The sequence below is a fragment of the Procambarus clarkii genome, chromosome 26 (genome assembly GCF_040958095.1).
Source record: "Procambarus clarkii isolate CNS0578487 chromosome 26, FALCON_Pclarkii_2.0, whole genome shotgun sequence".
Classification (NCBI taxonomy): Eukaryota; Metazoa; Arthropoda; class Malacostraca; order Decapoda; family Cambaridae; genus Procambarus; species Procambarus clarkii.
In genome coordinates this window covers 19,004,287-19,018,159 of record NC_091175.1, presented here as the reverse complement: position 1 = coordinate 19,018,159, position 13,873 = coordinate 19,004,287, and the positions used below count along the sequence as shown (strand labels likewise).

At 44.6% G+C, this 13,873-nt stretch overlaps 1 protein-coding gene across 2 annotated transcripts in view; it reads right to left on the bottom strand.

Annotated features, from left to right (window-relative positions):
* Positions 1 to 2,834: 2,834 nt before the first annotated feature.
* Positions 2,835 to 13,873, bottom strand: part of LOC123756846 (transmembrane protein 72) — a 76,397-nt gene continuing 65,358 nt past the window's right edge. Inside the window, exons 5-7 of one of the 2 annotated variants that reach the window (XM_045740225.2) lie at positions 9,222 to 9,358; positions 7,195 to 7,300; positions 2,835 to 6,436 (exon numbers count right to left, since the gene is read on the bottom strand). In XM_045740225.2, coding sequence (XP_045596181.1) covers positions 6,337 to 6,436; positions 7,195 to 7,300; positions 9,222 to 9,358 — 343 coding nt within the window. In that variant the 3' untranslated portion in view covers positions 2,835 to 6,336. The remainder of the gene's footprint in view (positions 6,437 to 7,194; positions 7,301 to 9,221; positions 9,359 to 13,873) is intronic. The other variant, XM_045740226.2, reaches the window with a different exon arrangement.

Here is a 13,873-nt window from a genome sequence, read left to right as displayed (position 1 = left end):
GACACTCACGTGTACTCCACCACTGAGAGACACTCATGTGTACTCCACCACTGGAGAGACACTCACGTGTACTCCACCACTGAGAGACACTCATGTGTATTCCACCACTGGAGAGACACTCATGTGTACTCCACCACTGGAGAGACACTCATGTGTACTCCACCACTGGAGAAACACTCATGTGTACTCCACCACTGGAGAGACACTCATGTGTACTCCACCACTGGAGAGACACGCGTGTGTTCACCACCACTGAGAGACACTCACGTATACTCCACCACTGGAGAGACACTCACGTGTACTCCACCACTGGAGAGACACTCACGTGTACTCCACCACTGGAGAGACACTCGTGTGTAGTGTGATCTGTGTGTGTAATGATGTAAGGGCGAAAAGGGAGAACGGCCTATTGACATAGCTCGGGTGCAGGGGGGAGTTGTGTTAAATCCTGGTTTGTGCCTCAGAGAGGCTACGGGATCCAATAAGTTCAGTAGAACTTCGGTTTCAACTCTTTTTTTAAGCCTGTCATAGCTCAGTCGATTAAGGCAGTGTCTGGGATGCTCCCGGACGCAGGTTCGAATCCTCGTCACGGCCCTTGTGGATTTGTTTCTCCCAATTATTTCTCCAAACAAAAATAAAAATAAACAATTATTGATAAATTGTTCAAATTTAGAATATATTTCTATGTACATTCGCGTATTAACTCGTATTTAACATGTCACTGCATTTGCTATCCAATGACATCATTAGACCTGTTGTATAATTTATTGATGTATGTGCCGATGCAAGCAAGCAATTCTTGGAAATTCAAAGCCTTTTGGCAACTTCTTGAAACAGCAAATTAATTTACCTATAATGTGCGATTATTAAGCTTACAGATTATAATATCTGAGTTCAATGTAAACAGCTATGAGGAACAAATCCACAAGGGCCGTGACGAGGATTCGAACCTGCGTCCGAGAGCATCCCAGACGCTGCCTTAATCGACTGAGCTAAGCTATGAGGAGTTTGGGGTAAATACTACACAGAGTTATAATAGGGAATAATAATGGTCAACCAACACCAAGTACACTTCAGGGCACGCACGACCCTCACTATGTATAGCTAACGACCTAATGGGGGGACCCGGAGCAACCCGTCCTAGACCCAGGTCCATTCCATCCAGCGGTCGACCCCACAGACGCATTCATAAATTTGTATATACTGTTCATTCAAAACAAGAATTTTCTCAAATATAAATTAATATTATAATGTATTAGCATATCGTGCATATATAGGCATAGGTCAGATTAGGTGTTTAGGTTCTGTTAGCGTTTTATTTGTGTTTGTAGTACGTGGGTGAAGCATTTATGGCGATGTGGTTCGAACAAAATTCGTCTGTAAACAACCCGTCCTCGACTCAAGTCCATTACATTCAGCGGTCAACCCCACAGACGCATTCATAAATTTTAACATACTGTTCACTCAAAACGGGAATTTTCTCAAGTATAAATTAATATTATAATATATTAGCATATTGTGTATATAAAGGCATAGGATAGGTTAGGTTAGGTGTTTAGGTTCTGTTGGCGATTATTTGTATTTGTAGTACGTGGGTGAAGCATTTATAGTGTTGTGATTCGAACAAAATTCGTCAGTGAAACACTTGTTCCGGATATGTTCGAATGTCAGCAATTGTGAGTCGTGTGTAAACCGCTTTTCATTCATAAACAGGGGGTTTGGCGGGTGCATGGAATTACTTTTGGGTCTTTGTTTGGAGGACGGGCTGCTGTAAAGCACTTGTTCTGGAAGTGTTCGAACGTCAACATTTGTGAGTCGTGTGTAACAGCCCGTCTTCCAAACAAAGACTCAAAAGTGATTCCATCTACCCGCCAAACCCCCTGTTTATGAATGAAAAGCGGTTTATACACGACTCACAACTGATGACGTCCGAACACTTCCGGAACAAGTGCTTCACTGACGACTTGTGTTCGAACCACAACGCTGCAAATGTACTACAAATACTACTACCCACGTACTACAAATACAAATAAAACGCTAACAGAACCTAAACACCTAACCTAACCTATGCAAATATATGCATAATATGCCCATATATTATAATATTTATTTATATTTGAGAAAATTTCCGTTTGAATGAAAAGCATGTTAAAATTTATGAATGCGTCTGTGAGGTCGACCGCTGGATGGAATGAACTTGAGTCGACGACGGGTAGTGTGTAAACCGTTTTTCATCCATAAAACCGTCAGCAGGGAGGGAAAACAAGCGGCCATGATAACGGGCCACCAAATCATGATTAAACAGCCGGAGAGCTGAACTTCACAAGCGCTCGATGGTTGGTGAGGAGCTGCACCCCACTAACATCTGCCACACTCACCCGGAACATGTCCAGGTTGGCCACTTCCACACCGAGGTACGATGCCTTGCCCGAGAATTCGAGACCAATCGTCTCCGAACGGCGGATAGGGGGAAGGGGAGGGGGGGTCCCAATGACGCCAAGCAAACGGCCGGAGGGCCGCGCCCCCGGTTCAGACACACCAAGAGCCGGGGGCCAGATTCATGAAGCAGTTACGCAAGCACTTACGAACCTGTTCATCATTTCTCAATCTTTGGCGGCTTTGTTTACAATTATTAAACAGTTAATGAGCTCTGAAGCACCAGGAGGCTGTTTATAACAATAAAAACAGTTGATTGGCAAGTTTTCATGCTTGTAAAACGTTTAATAAATGTAACCAAAGCCGTCAAAGATTGAGGGAAAGGTGTACACGCTCGTAAGTACTTGCGTAACTGCTTCGTGAATCCGGGTCCTTAATAGGATAAGATAACTACAACAAACGGAATAATTATTTTTTAATTGTTACTGTCAATACAAATATTTACACAATAATTCGAAACGTCTGACCGTTTCTTTGTAAGTCCAGGCGTGACAAAATCATCAATATACATCAATAAGCTAAAAAAAATTGATGATCTGATACATTTATATTCCAACCGATCTTTCTGTTTAGATAGTAGCTTTTGTAACTATGTACACCACAGTACAAACATTGACGTACTAAGCAGTTAGATAGTAGAATTTGGTACTATTCACGTTATAGTGTCTGAAAAAAATATTCCTAAAGCCTAGTATAGCACACATATGTATTATATTAAGTCTCAGATAGCGTGTATTAGGCCTAGGAAGGTTAGGTTAGGTGGTCTTTTGCAACAAATACAAAATCTTCTCCGGTTTGTCAAATTCAATAGTACAGATTTCTACTTTCAATTTGTGTTGTACGTCGGTACATGTACTATGGTCCTCATCGGTACTAAAAGTACTACCAAAACAGATGGATAGGCTGTATATTCATGGCTCGAGTTGCTGCATATAATCAATCATATGGCAACTGACTGACTGCCAACAGCAACAACTCTATGTAACAATGACTTAAAATCAATTATATACACGTCTATGAGCTAATAGTGAGCAGTAACTATCTGTATTTATAGAAATAATGTTAGTTTACACACACAAAAAATTAGTCTTATTGGTAAACATTTACAAGTTACTTCTTGCAATGTTTACACACACAATTCCTTTACCTTCAACACAACATTTGCAACATGAGTAAGCCGTTGCAACACAAGGAGACAGCTGCAACACCATTAAACAGTCACAACACTGCATCATCACGAAGCTGATTATTTTGGCCAATCATGTCGTCTCTGTGGGTCTAGATCATCATACACGTCTCTGTGGGTCTAGATCATCATACACGTCTCTGTGGGTCTAGATCATCATACACGTCTCTGTGGGTCTAGATCATCATACACGTCTCTGTGGGTCTAGATCATCATACACGTCTCTGTGGGTCTAGATCATCATACACGTCTCTGTGGGTCTAGATCATCATACACGTCTCTGTGGGTCTAGATCATCATACACGTCTCTGTGGGTCTAGATCATCATACACGTCTCTGTGGGTCTAGATCATCATACACGTCTCTGTGGGTCTAGATCATCATACACGTCTCTGTGGGTCTAGATCATCATACACGTCTCTGTGGGTCTAGATCATCATACACGTCTCTGTGGGTCTAGATCATCATACACGTCTCTGTGGGTCTAGATCATCATACACGTCTCTGTGGGTCTAGATCATCATACACGTCTCTGTGGGTCTAGATCATCATACACGTCTCTGTGGGTCTAGATCATCATACACGTCTCTGTGGGTCTAGATCATCATACACGTCTCTGTGGGTCTAGATCATCATACACGTCTCTGTGGGTCTAGATCATCATACACGTCTCTGTGGGTCTAGATCATCATACACGTCTCTGTGGGTCTAGATCATCATACAGATATTTACACCTGACCTCACATATACAGGTGGATTAGTTTAGGGGAGGTTGTGTTAGGTTCGTTTGGGTTAAGCTAGGTTAGGTTAGGTTAGGTTAGGTTAGGTTAGGTTAGGTTAGGCTAGGTTAGACTACATTAAGTTGGGTAAGGCTAGGTAGGTTTTTAAATCTATTGGCGAACTTTCTTGTGTATATGAACCGCATCATTGATAATGTGTTGTGTTCAAATTTTCACATTTTTCACATTTTGAACAATGCCTATCTTGAAGTTATCTTGAGATGATTTCGGGGCTTACCGTCCCAGCGGCCCGGTCCTTAACCAGGCCTCGTTTTTGTTACACACCCCCAGGAAGCAGCTCAAAGCAGCTGTCTAACCCCCAAGTACCTATTTATTGCTAGGTGAACAGTCCATCAGGGTGAAGGAAACTCTTCCCATTTGTTTCCGCTTCCGCCGGGGATCGAACCCGGAACCTTAGGACTACGAATCTCGAGCGATGTCCACTCATCCGTCAGGCTATACTTCCAATCCATCAATTTACCTCTCCCAAGTCTCTGAAGAGCATCCAAGGGCTCCCAATGACCATTTTCAGGCATCTCTCGTTCTGATTCATCTCCTCAGTTTAAAAAGCCATACGAGTGATCTTATTTACTCTATCCGGTCGTTGAATAGTATTAGGAACAGGCTGGCTCCCAGAGTCGATCCCTGCGGCACCCCCAAGTGTGATCTCACGACGCACCGTCTTCTCCCTCACCGCTAGTCTCTGTTTCCAATCCGAGAGGTATCCCATCACCCACTGCATCGCTTATAGTCACATTATATATAATATTATTACATTATTATATTATCGCTTTGTTCTCAAGTTTCTATTGGATCCTTTTATGCGGGACGGAGTTGTACAGCTTTTGACAATCATTGTATACATAGTCAATCCCTTCTGCGCCGTTTTCTATTTGCCTTTTCTCGAAGAGAGAGAGAAAGAGAGAGTTATAATCTATATAGAGTACAAAGAAATTGTGCTATCATACATTGTGCAATCAATTTTGTAATATAAACACAAGAAATGTATTGATCTACCATGATGAATGTCACACATGGTCTGATCATAGTGATATTCCTTCACGGAGAAGGTTGACACGCGTTTAGGAGGTTTGGAGTCGAGTTCGTCTGGCGAGACAGGCTGCCAGCTAATCAGTGGTTACGTCCTGATGGCAATTACATATAATTGTAGCACGTTTGTAAATCATTTACAGAGGTGCGACTCCAACAGATGAAGTCACCGAAGTCTTTCTTTCTTCGAAGATCTTCGAGAAAAGTTCGATATTCAACAGTTGAGAGTCGTGTGCCAAATGGTTTCCGTCATAAAACGTGAGTTTGTATGCTGCATAAATGAATATTTAGTCTGTTTATGAGGACTGACTGCAGGCTTGTTACCTTGTTCCTGACGGTCTCCTGATAATGCCCCCGGTGACTGAACCCTACCTGGGTACTAGTATCGGTCACTGGGTACTTGGGTAGTGATGTCATTCGCCTGGGCACGTGGGGTATTGATGTCAATCTCCTGGTGCCCACCAGGGTGAGCCCGTCCATTTTACCACGATGGGTAAGGTCAGTGTCCAGAGTACTAGATCTGACATGACAGTTTCAAAGATATAGTCTTAGATGAGGCATCTACAGCTTTGTCTAGACATGATATCAGGCAGTTCCTAGATGTCTGTCGATTTGAGATGAGTCAGCTAGCTACAGGTAGACTTGAGATGAGTCAGCCAGCTACAGGTAGACTTGAGATGAGTCAGCCAGCTACAGGTAGACTTGAGATGAGTCAGCCAGCTACAGGTAGACTTGAGATGAGTCAGCTATCTACAGGTAGACTTGAGATGAGTCAGCCAGCTACAGGTAGACTTGAGATGAGTCAGCTGGCTACAGGTAGACTTGAGATGAGTCAGCTGGCTACAGGTAGACTTGAGATGAGACAAATACAACTGTATGTGGACACTACACCTGAAGAATGTAGTCGTGAGTGGATGCTGTGTCTGAGTCTGTGTGAGTGTTGCCAGCATCCTGAACGGTGGTGTCCATTTCGTCATCGTATCTGCTTAAAAAAACAAAGATGAATTAAGTATACCTTCGATTGTCATTCCTACAATAGTTATACTAAATGTATATTAATTGGTATAATGGAGAATACAGTATAAACAGTTTGGAACCCAGGGAGTGAACCTGTCTATCCCGGGGAATGACGGGATAACCTGTCTATCCCGGGGAATGACAGGATAGCCTGTTTATACCAGGGAATGACAGGATAGCCTGTCTATCCCAGGGCATAACGGGATAACCTGTCTATCCCAGAGCATGACGGGGTAACCTGTCTTTCCCAGAGCATGACGGGATAACCTGTCTATCCCAGAGCATGACGGGATAACCTGTCTATCCCAGAGCATGACGGGATAACCTGTCTATCCCAGAGCATGACGCGATAACCTGTCTATCCCAGGGCATAACGAGATAACCTATCTATCCCAGAGCATGACAGGGAGTTCTATAAACAAGCAGTAACTGTCTTTAAGTTTTTGATGTTTCAATTGCACGTTTAATGTTAGAAAATATTAAATGTAAATTCAATTACAAAATAAAAAACACTATATAATGACAAAAATAAAAATTAATAAATATTCCATACGCATATATTCACTTTATAATCTCAAGACTTTTTGCTCCATGTATATCTTTATCTGAGCTGTTTTAAAAAAAATTATAATTCAGAAATCAAAGGATTTATATATATATATATATATATATATATATATATATATATATATATATACTGTTCAACAGGACAGTAGAGGAGCCAACCTGTCGTAGGAGTCCTCTTTGGCCTCTAGCAGCGCCTCCTTCGCCTCTAGTCTCTTCCTGTAGAGCAGCAGCAGATGAAACATGCCCAACCCAATCAACAGTCCCCCTGCAAGATATTGAGACCCGTTTCACTCCACACTCCTACAGCATAAAAAAATAGTATATTACTATTCCTATTATATTACTATTACTATTTGGGTATAATTTTATGTCAAGTAAAAATTTCAAACAAATGTCTACTAAATATGAAATAAATTACTGCAGTTATTCATAAATACATACTAAACAAAAATGAAAATATTGAGACTAAGCACGTGAAAGTAAAATTCCAGTTTTATTATCCATCAGACATGAAAATTATTTTCCATGAAGCAATGATAAACGTTGTGATTTCTGTTCGGGATTTATATTGCGTTTAAAACTGAACATTGTTGCTGTTTATACACAGGAAGGTGCTAGCTCCTCTTACTGTCGAGGAAAATGACGCAATTTGTGCTCACAAAAGTGACGTATCACCTTCTCCTGTCCAGGATAATGGTGCATTATGTGCATAAGAGGATAAAATGTCCATTTCGTATGCAGGATAAGACTGAAAACATCTCAGGAGATGTTGAGGAGATGCAGGACAGGCCATATACAGGAGATGCAATTGAGATTTAGAGCGAGAGATATATCACGATATACCTGTTATACGCATATACAAATAACGATGCAGGGAGAGAGAGAGAGAGAGAGAGAGAGAGAGAGAGAGAGAGAGAGAGAGAGAGAGAGAGAGAGAGAGAGAGAGAGAGAGAGTGAGAGAGAGAGAGAGAGAGAGAGAGAGAGAGAGAGAGAGAGAGAGAGAGAGAGACAGAGAGAGAGAGAGAGAGAGAGAGAGAGAGAGAGAGAGAGAGAGAGAGACAGAGAGAGAGAGAGAGAGAGAGAGAGAGAGAGAGAGAGAGAGAGAGAGAGAGAGAGAGAGAGAGAGAGAGAGAGAGAGAGAGAGAGAGGATGGGGGAAGAACATAATAATAATTCTAAACAGTCTGCTTGACAGTGATATTATCAGTCCTGCCGTCTATCAATTAAGCAGCCCTGAACGCGGGTCTAACAGTATACACAACCCGCTGCCTAATCTGCTCCGTTCCAACTTCAATGCGCTTTGAAGCACAGCGCTTCCTGTATCACAGTGAGTAGTGAAGCGGCCCGCGCCTCTGTGTAGCGCCTGAGGACAGCGGCCACCATGCAACACCAGCAGAGAGATCAATCATTTGCAGACACGGCAAACTGTCCAGGCATGTGTCGGAACAGTCGTCAATTAAGGATAGAGTCGCTGCAGACCATCAGCGTAAAGCAACTCCAAACCTATTTTTGGCTAAACCTATACAAGAAAAACATCTTGGACTAAATTATCCTTGCTATTAGGTCAGTATTCCAGTGTCACGGCCTTAATAACTCTCGTTTAGGTAACAGACTTAAGGCTCAGTGCCAAACCAAACTCGCTATTGTTTTTCCTTAAGAAGTGCTTCGTTCGCTTTAAATATTCGAAGCTCAACTCTTTACATGCTTCACTCAGGTACTGTAAGGTATATATGCCACTCGCAGTATACCCATGACTCTCCTAACTGACTCTAGGTCTGGCAAAACTGTAAAAGTTAACGAAAGCGTCTTTTTTTAACACGTGGAACTTGAAGTGGTGAAGCCTGACGACGCATAGGACCGCATGTGATACTTGAACAGTAGATCTCACCTTAAACTGACCTTCAGCTACTGGGGGACAAAATGTTCCAAGTAGTACGGGCTATGGTGATCCCGTAGTGGACTTACCTGCCACAGGAGCAGGGCAAGTAGCACGGGCTATGGTGAGCCCGTAGTGGACTTACCTGCCACAGGAGCGGGGCAAGTAGCACGGGCAATGGTGAGCCCGTAGTGGACTTACCTGGCACAGGAGCGGGGCTGTAACTGGACACACAGATGGGTCCACAACTCCCCCATCTAGTACTGACATGATCATCCCACTGGATGTAGAAGCTGCGTCACAGATCTCACCTGACACAGAGGTGAGCCAGAGTGTGTGTGGGCGGAGGAGGACTGCAGCAGCCGCAGCCCAATATATAACACTCTTCTTCCAGGTGTCGAACCACAGCACCAGGGACCAGCAGCCCAGCACCCGACTCGTCTCGTTCCTGGACGACAGATACAGTAACAAGAGTGAAATGGAACTATCGGGAGAAAGCGCCAAGCCATTACGGGTAAACAGCACTGGGAAGGGGTCAGGATAAGGATTTGGGATGGGACGGAGGGAAAGGAATGGTGCCCAACCACTTGGTGGACAGTCGGGGATTGAACGCCGCCCTGCATGAAGGGAGACCGTTGCTCTACCGTCCAGCCCAAGTGGTTGAGTAAAACAAAATTGGAATTAGAAAAGGACGATATCAGATAATGAATAAAGAGTCGTATAAATTAGTTCACTTCAAGTTCATAACACCAGTTTCTGAGGTAATAATTTTAAAGGAACAGAATAACAAGAAGCAAGAAAACTTAAGAAACAGTAAACAAGAAGCTTTTTTGACATATGTAAGAGCGTGCAGAAGGGCGCCTTAAGGATAGGTAAAGGTGAATGTTTAAACGTAGATATTAGAGTGTGCTAAACGATCATGATATTAAATGTAATTGCAAGAGACAACTTAAACTATCTAATGGTTGGAAGTAATGTAAAAGGCATTAATGTGAACCTAACTGTATCTGTATGAGAAAATTGCAATACCTAATGGCAGTTACTTTATCAAGGAACAAAAATGAATAATCTTAAATAGGATCAAACTGGAGAAAAAACCATAGAGAATGTTAAATATATCCCAAAAGGCAGGAGATAATTGTATTGTACGAGAGTATTATAAAAGTGTGGTTACTTTACCACTGTGTACTCACCTAATTTTGATTGCGGGGGTTGAGCTCTGGCTCTTTGGTTCCGCCTCTCAATTGTCAATCAACCGGTGTACAGTTTCCTGTTCATATTGTGCTCTATCTTATCTATATTTGAAACTGTGTATGGAGTCTACCTCCACCACACCACTGTACTCACCTAATTGTGCTTGCGGGGGTTGAGCTCTGGCTCTTTGGTCCCGCCTCTCAACCGTCAATCAACTGGTGTACAGATTCCTGAGCCTATTGGGCTCTATCATATCTACATTTGAAACTGTGAATGGAGTCAGCCTCCACCACATCACTTCCTAATGCATTCCATTTGCTAACTACTCTGACACTGAAAAAGTTCTTTCTAACGTCTCTGTGGCTCATTTGGGTACTCAGCTTCCACCTGTGTCCCCTTGTTCGCGTCCCACCAGTGTTGAAAAGTTCATCCTTGTTTACCCGGTCGATTCCCCTGAGGATTTTGTAGGTTGTGATCATGTCCCCCCTTACTCTTCTGTCTTCCAGTGTCGTGAGGTGCATTTCCCGCAGCCTTTCCTCATAACTCATGCCTCTTAGTTCTGGGACTAGTCTAGTAGCATACCTTTGGACTTTTTCCAGCTTCGTCTTGTGCTTGACAAGGTACGGGCTCCATGCTGGGGCCGCATACTCCAGGATTGGTCTTACATATGTGGTGTACAAGATTCTGAATGATTCCTTACACAGGTTCCTGAACGCCGTTCTGATGTTAGCCAGCCTCGCATATGCCGCAGACGTTATTCTCTTTATGTGGGCTTCAGGAGACAGGTTTGGTGTGATATCAACTCCTAGATCTTTCTCTCTGTCTGTTTCATTAAGTACTTCATCTCCTATTCTGTATCCTGTGCCTGGCCTCCTGTTTCCACTGCCTAGTTTCATTACTTTGCATTTACTCGGGTTGAACTTCAACAGCCATTTGTTGGACCATTCACTCAGTCTATCCAGGTCATCTTGTAGCCTCCTACTATCATCCTCTGTTTCAATCCTCCTCATAATTTTTGCATCGTCGGCAAACATTGAGAGGAACGAGTCTATACCCTCTGGGAGATCATTTACATATACCAGAAACAGTATAGGTCCAAGGACTGACCCCTGCGGGACTCCACTTGTGACGTCTCGCCAATCTGAGACCTCACCCCTCACACAGACTCGTTGTCTCCTGTTGCTTAGGTATTCCTCTATCCACCGGAGTACCTTCCCTCTCACTCCAGCCTGCATCTCCAACTTTCGCACTAGTCTCTTGTGTGGCACTGTATCAAAGGCTTTCTGACAATCCAAAAATATGCAGTCTGCCCACCCTTCTCTTTCTTGCCTTATTTTTGTTGCCTGGTCGTAGAATTCAAGTAACCCTGTGAGGCAGGACCTGCCATCCCTGAACCCATGTTGATGCTGTGTTACAAAGTTCCTTCGCTCCAGATGCTCCACTAGTTTTTTTTCGCACAATCTTCTCCATCAGCTTGCATGGTATGCAGGTTAGGGACACTGGCCTGTAGTTCAGTGCCTCCTGTCTATCCCCTTTCTTGTATATCGGGACTACGTTAGCTGCTTTCCAAGTATCTGGCAGTTCCCCTGTTGCCAGTGATTTGTTATACACTATGGAGAGTGGTAGGCTCAGTTCTCTTGCTCCTTCCTTTAGAACCCAAGGGGAGATTCCATCTGGGCCTATAGCCTTCGTCACGTCCAACTCTAGTAAACACTTCCTTACTTCCCCACTGGTAATCTCAAACTCTTCCAGTGGTTCCTGGTTAGCTATTCCCTCACTTACCTCTGGAATTTCTCCTTGTTCTAAGGTGAAGACCTCCTGGAATTTCTTATTCAATTCCTCACACACTTCCTTGTCATTTGTAGTGAATCCTTCCGCCCCTATCCTTAATCTCATAACCTGTTCCTTTACTGTTGTCTTTCTCCTAATGTGGCTATGCAACAATTTAGGCTGAGTCTTTGCCTTGCTTGCGATGTCATTTTCGTATTGTCTTTCTGCCTCTCTTCTCATCCTGACATATTCATTCCTGGCATTCTGGTATCTTTCTCTGCTCTCCAGTGTCCTGTTATTCCTATAGTTTCTCCATGCCCTTTTACTTTGCTGCTTAGCTAGCCTACATCTTTGATTAAACCATGGGTTTCTCATCTTCATTTCTCTGTTTTCCTTTTGGACTGGGACAAACTTGTTTGCTGCGTCCTTGCACTTCTGCGTGATGTAATCCATCATATCTTGGGCCGTCTTTCCCCTGAGCTCTGTTTCCCATGCTATATCTGTTAGGAATTTTCTTATCCCCTCATAGTTTCCCTTTCGGTATGCTAACCTTTTGGTTTCGGTATCCCTCCTCGAGTTCAATAACCCTTCTTCAATCAAGTACTCAAACACCAGTACACTGTGGTCGCTCATTCCTACTGGGTCCTCAAAACCGATTTCTCTTATGTCGGAGTCGTTCAGAGTGAAGACTAGGTCGAGTCTCGCTGGTTCGTCATTGCCTCTCATCCTTGTGGGTTCTCCGACATGCTGCGTTAAAAAGTTGCTTGTCACCACCTCCAATAGTTTGGCTCTCCACGTATCCTCGCCTCCATGCGGTTCCTTGTTCTCCCAGTCAATCTTTCCGTGATTGAAGTCGCCCATGATGAGCAGGTGGGATCTATTTCTACAGGCAGCAGAGGCTGCCCTCTCAATTATAGTGTTAACTGCCTTGTTGTTGTTTTCATACTCTTGACTGGGTCTCCTGTCATTTGGTGGAGGGTTGTATATTACTACTACTACTATTCTTGGTCCTCCCATTGTTATGGTGCCTGCTATGTAGTCTCTGAACTCCTCACAGCCCGGGATGGCCATCTCCTTAAAACTCCATTCCCTTCTCATGAGTAGGGCCACTCCGCCTCCTCCTCTACCTTCCCTCTCTTTCCTTATTACTGTATACTCCTGGGGAAACACGGCATTCGTTATGATTCCAGAGAGTTTTGTTTCAGTGAGTCCGATTACATCTGGGTTAACTTCTTGTGCTCTTTCCCTTAGTTCACTTGTCTTGCTTGTGATCCCATCTATGTTCGAGTACATCACCCTGAAACTGACTCTCTTCTGCTTCTTTTCTGGGGGGGGACCTTTGGGATCTGGGGTGAGTGGGAGCTGGGGGGACCTGGCACGGGGGGATTGGTGGAGGAGGGAGGGCTTGGGGTGGTGGGGGAGAGGGGGAGGGTACAGGGGGTGGATAAGAGGGGGAGGGTACAGGGGGTGGATAAGAGGGGGAGGGTACAGGGGGTGGATAAGAGGGGGAGGGTACAGGGGGTGGGTAAGAGAGGGAGGGTTGGGGAAGCATGGGGGGAGGAGAGGCTGTGGGGGATAGGGGAGATGGGGGGGCTTGGGGGGAGAGAAAAGGGTGGAGGGCTTGGGGGGCGTGGGGGAAAAGGGAGGGCTGAGGTGGGTGAGGAAGAGGGGAGGGTTTAGGGGAGTGGGGGAGAGGGGAAGACTTAGGTGGGGTGGGGGAGAGTGGGGGGCTTAGGGGGGAGGGGGAGAAGGGAGGGCATGGGGGTGGGAGAGACGGGAAGGCATGTGGGAGAAGGGAGGGCATGGGGGATGGGGGAGAAGGGAGGTCCTGGGGAGAGGGGTGAGGGGGAGAAGGGGGGTGAGTGGGGGGAGGGGGGTGGGTGGGGGGAGGGTGCCCTAGGTGGGTACTTAGTGGGGGGCTGACAGGGGATGGGGCAGGTTGGGTGTCTGTTGGGTAGAATTTGGGGGTGGTGCCCCAATCCCTGTGGCTGTTGCACTG